General features: G+C 38.3%; 1 protein-coding gene across 1 annotated transcript in view; it reads left to right on the plus strand.

The window, feature by feature from the left end:
• The window catches only part of LOC146321735 (sialic acid-binding Ig-like lectin 11), a 4,840-nt gene continuing 693 nt past the window's right edge, over window positions 1-4,147 (plus strand). The window contains 7 exon segments of the mRNA XM_084727004.1: window positions 1-299; window positions 554-964; window positions 1,259-1,582; window positions 1,787-2,089; window positions 2,982-3,656; window positions 3,819-3,918; window positions 4,039-4,108. Coding sequence (XP_084583130.1) covers window positions 239-299; window positions 554-964; window positions 1,259-1,582; window positions 1,787-2,089; window positions 2,982-3,656; window positions 3,819-3,918; window positions 4,039-4,108 — 1,944 coding nt within the window. The 5' untranslated portion in view covers window positions 1-238.

Raw genomic sequence — 4,147 nt, forward strand, 5'->3', positions numbered from 1 at the left:
TCTTTATTGTCCTGCCTCAAAACTGACTTGCAGCAAAATCAGATGTTCAGTGACTTTTCTGAGACAGACAGATCATCACAGATAAAAAAAAAAATCTGTCAGCTGCGCAGTCGTTTCATCAGCTGACCTTCCTGTATGTCTTTTATCCTGTTTCTGCTCCTGAAACATGTTTGTGCTTCTGAAAAGATGAGTTTGTCCTGTAGAAGGAAAGACTGACTGTCTTTATCATCAGATCAGGATGTTTGTTCTCATCTGGTCGACTCTGCTGTTCACTGTGAGAGGCAGCACTGCAGAAACAGGTATAAATCTCTACTGCAGTCTTGTTATGATGTCAAGATTAAAGATATAAATAAAATTAATTCTAATAATTTTGCATAATGAATTTCCTCATACATGTTTTCTTGCTTCCTTGTAAATTCTGAATAAAAAGTTATTTAAATGAGCCTTTTGTTTACCAAAGATATAATAATAAAGAAAAATGTTGAATGCTGAAATTTGGTTTGGTCATAAATAACCTCTGTCCCTGTTTTAATCTCACTGTTTGCATTAACAGGAGCTTCAGTGAAGGAAAAAACAGTCTGTCAGTCTGGATCCTGTATCACTCTTAATGAAGGAGAAATAACAGCAGAGGCTGGACTCTGTGTTGTCATACCATGTTCTTTCACTTCTGGTTCTGGCTTTACACCCCAACATATGGTTTGGTTCAAATGTGAACCACCTAAACAAAGATGTGGTGATTCAGACGTGATCTTCCACTCTAACAAGAGCAACAGAAAAGTTCAGTCTGGGTTTAGAGGACGAGTGTCACTGCTGGAGCCTGACGTGAGACAGATGAACTGCAGCATCATCATCAATGACCTCACTGAGTCAGACTCTGGATCATATCAGTTCAGAGTTAATGTTTACAACCAGTATCGTTCAGATGGATTTACATTCCCTCTGAAAGCAACTGTTTCTGTTAAAGGTATGAAGAGCTACAATAAATAATACACACTGAAAATGTTGATTATTGTGCCTTTCAATTGCACCAACATATCTGGTGTGTTTATAGTCTTAATGGAGCATGAAGTAATGTTTGGTATTATGTCGACCTCTGTGGGCAGCCAGGAGAAACTGCAGCAGTTCCTCATATTACTCCCACCAAATCATTGTCCCATTAATGTTAAACAAAGTATCTGATCACTTTAGTCTAAATTTAAGTTAATGTTGACCTTCAGGCTGCTCACTTGATTCCTCTCATGAACTACTCTCCCATTAGGTCTGATCCAGAAGCCCACAGTGACGGTTCCTCTGGCTCTGACAGAGGGACAGCAGACCACACTGACCTGCACTGCTCCTGGTCTCTGCTCAGGATCTCGTCCTCAAATCACCTGGATGTGGAGAGGAGCAGGAGAGAACGACTCTCACATCACAGGAAACATGACTGCTTTCAAGACTGAGACTCTGACTGCTGTCACACACAGACACAGTTCAACTTTGACCTTTAATGCTTCAGCTGAACACTACGGCACCAACGTCACCTGTAAGGTCAGCTTCTCAAACAGCATCACCACAGAGGAGACAGTGACTCTCAGTGTCACTTGTGAGTAACACATTCTGTACTTCATTCTCACATCTTGTGTTATATTTAGAATTTTTTCTAAAATATTGAACTTGTGTGATTTCTGCTGTGGTTTTCTGAGCTGTGTTATATTATACAGCGTTCAGTTATACAGTGTTCTTGCAGGAATATTGTGAATTTCAGGGTACAGCATTGTATAAGACAGTATATAATTTTGTTTCATAGATATGAAGGAGGTTAAAATCACTGGGACTACAAGTGTGAAGGAAGGTGAGACTCTGAATCTGACCTGCAGCGCTGAAAGTTTCCCTCCATCTCTTATCACATGGACTAAATTTTCTGGCAAAAACATGCAAAATGGAACAGAAACTAATCTGCAGAATGACACTGAGTCCTCTGTGTGGGAAGAAAGTGGGATGAGGTCTTTTTTTATCCATAACGTGACAGTAGCAGATTCTGGACAATACATCTGCACAGCAAACTATCAGAACAACACCCAGACGAAAAACATTGATGTTACAGTCATATGTAAGTAGTACAATTACAACTGTTTGCAGGATTGTAAATTTCTTGTAGTATTTTACTTTCTGCTACTCAGGTAACTGGGGGAATATGAGTTTAGAGCCTTAATAAGCACGGAAAACTCAGGCTGAATAACTTACCTATATGTTCAAATATGAGTGTGACCATCTCAGTGTGCATTTTTTGACTGCAGATAAAATGTACTGTTTGCTTTAATGTTTGCTTTAGTCATTAATGGAAATAATGGAGATTTAAAAAGTCATTCAGGTGGTTCTCAGTCTCACTGGAGCCACATGTTTAGAGAAATAAAAATGTCTGTCAAAGCACTGTGACGACTATTAAAGCTGCTGACTGTAGAGTTTAAATGAGACTTTGGTGTCCTCCAGTGGTAACATTAAAAATAAAACACCTGTCAGACAATGCATGACTGCAAAAACATTTACACACCTTGACATGATATTATGTGTGTATATTATATAATATCTCAGTACTATATATATATCACAGTACTGCATGCATTTTCGTTTATTCTAATGTATAGTGTCTCTATCATTTATATTAATACCTCTATACATATATTTAGATAGCATTAGTGATAGCACATATACTGAGTAGGCTGCCTTGTTCTATTTCAATCAGAATCTTATAAAGTTACTATAAAACCTCAAGAAGTCTTCTGGAGTTGCACTACTGGACAAATTATATTTTCATGCATATTCTGTATATGTTTGACAGATATTTCCACAATTAATGTACTGTATGTGGATAATGAATAGTGCAAGGTATCGTAATGTATGAATGACATTTCACTACTTTTATTTAACTTGACAAAATAGATTTGTTTCCTAAAGCTGTCTTATCTGACCTTCAAATATATTGTTTGAAATTTGATTCACAGATATGAGGAAACCTGTAATCACAGGGAATACGACTGTTAAGGTGGGAGATGCTCTGAATCTGACCTGCAGTGTTGAAAGTTTTCCTCTGTCTCGTATCACATGGACTATACCTGGTTCCAACACAAACTCGCCCAAACCTAACACTGACCTGCAGAGCGACACTGGATCAGCCACACTTCTCATCCATAATATGAGTCCAGAACGCTCTGGACAGTACATGTGTACAGTACAACTCCTGGACACGCATGAGACTGTATTTGCTAATGTAACTGCGACTTGTGAGTATACTGTAGTAATCTCTTTCAAAGGGATGTTTATGTTCACATTTTACTCTATCAGCATTTTGTTGTGGTGTTGTAACTCTGCTTGTGTGTTTGCAGTGTTTCCAAAGATTTTAAACACTAGATGTGAGGTCCAGTCAGAGGTCCTGACCTGTGTGTGTATCAGTGAGGCGGTTCCTTTACCCGCCATCAAATGGCCGCTGTTGAAGAACCACACTGAGTACTCTGTCATTACCACAGTGTCAAAACACACAGTCAACAGCAGCATCACCCTGACTGTCAAAGACCACAGCAGCGCTGCTGTTGAGTGTGTCAGCAGCAGTGAAGTTGGGGAAGTGGAACAGAACATCAACATCATAACTTCAGAGAGACAAGAAGGTACGCAAGCACACTGTACTGCCTTTTTAATTGACTCCCACTGAACAACCTGGGAATAACACTCAACAATCTACCCTCTTACAGCTAAAACACTTCTGCTACATGTTTTTACATGTACATTATTGTTGAGAACAACATTTTTTCTTTTATTCCTCTTTATTGCAGATCAACACATAGAAATGTTAAAAAGTGTGTCATGGCTGGAAGTCATAATTGCCTTTTTGATTGGGATACTTCTTTCAGCAGTCATCTGTTGTTTGGCGACAAAATGCCACAGGTACATTATTCATTGCAATAATTCATTCCTGGTTTTGTTTATGGACAATTTTGATAAGACAATTTTGATTTGTTACTGTTTAGATATTTTGATATGTTATAGATATTTTTTTTTTCTCAGGAAAAAACAGAAGAGCTTTGGAAATCCGAATGAAACTCTGGAGATGGTGACCAGTCAAGAGGATCCACTGGTATTCATGTTGTTTCAGCTAATATGTATATATATGTAT

This window comes from Lutjanus erythropterus, chromosome 9, assembly GCF_056507025.1.
Source record: "Lutjanus erythropterus isolate fLutEry1 chromosome 9, fLutEry1.hap2, whole genome shotgun sequence".
Classification (NCBI taxonomy): Eukaryota; Metazoa; Chordata; class Actinopteri; order Lutjaniformes; family Lutjanidae; genus Lutjanus; species Lutjanus erythropterus.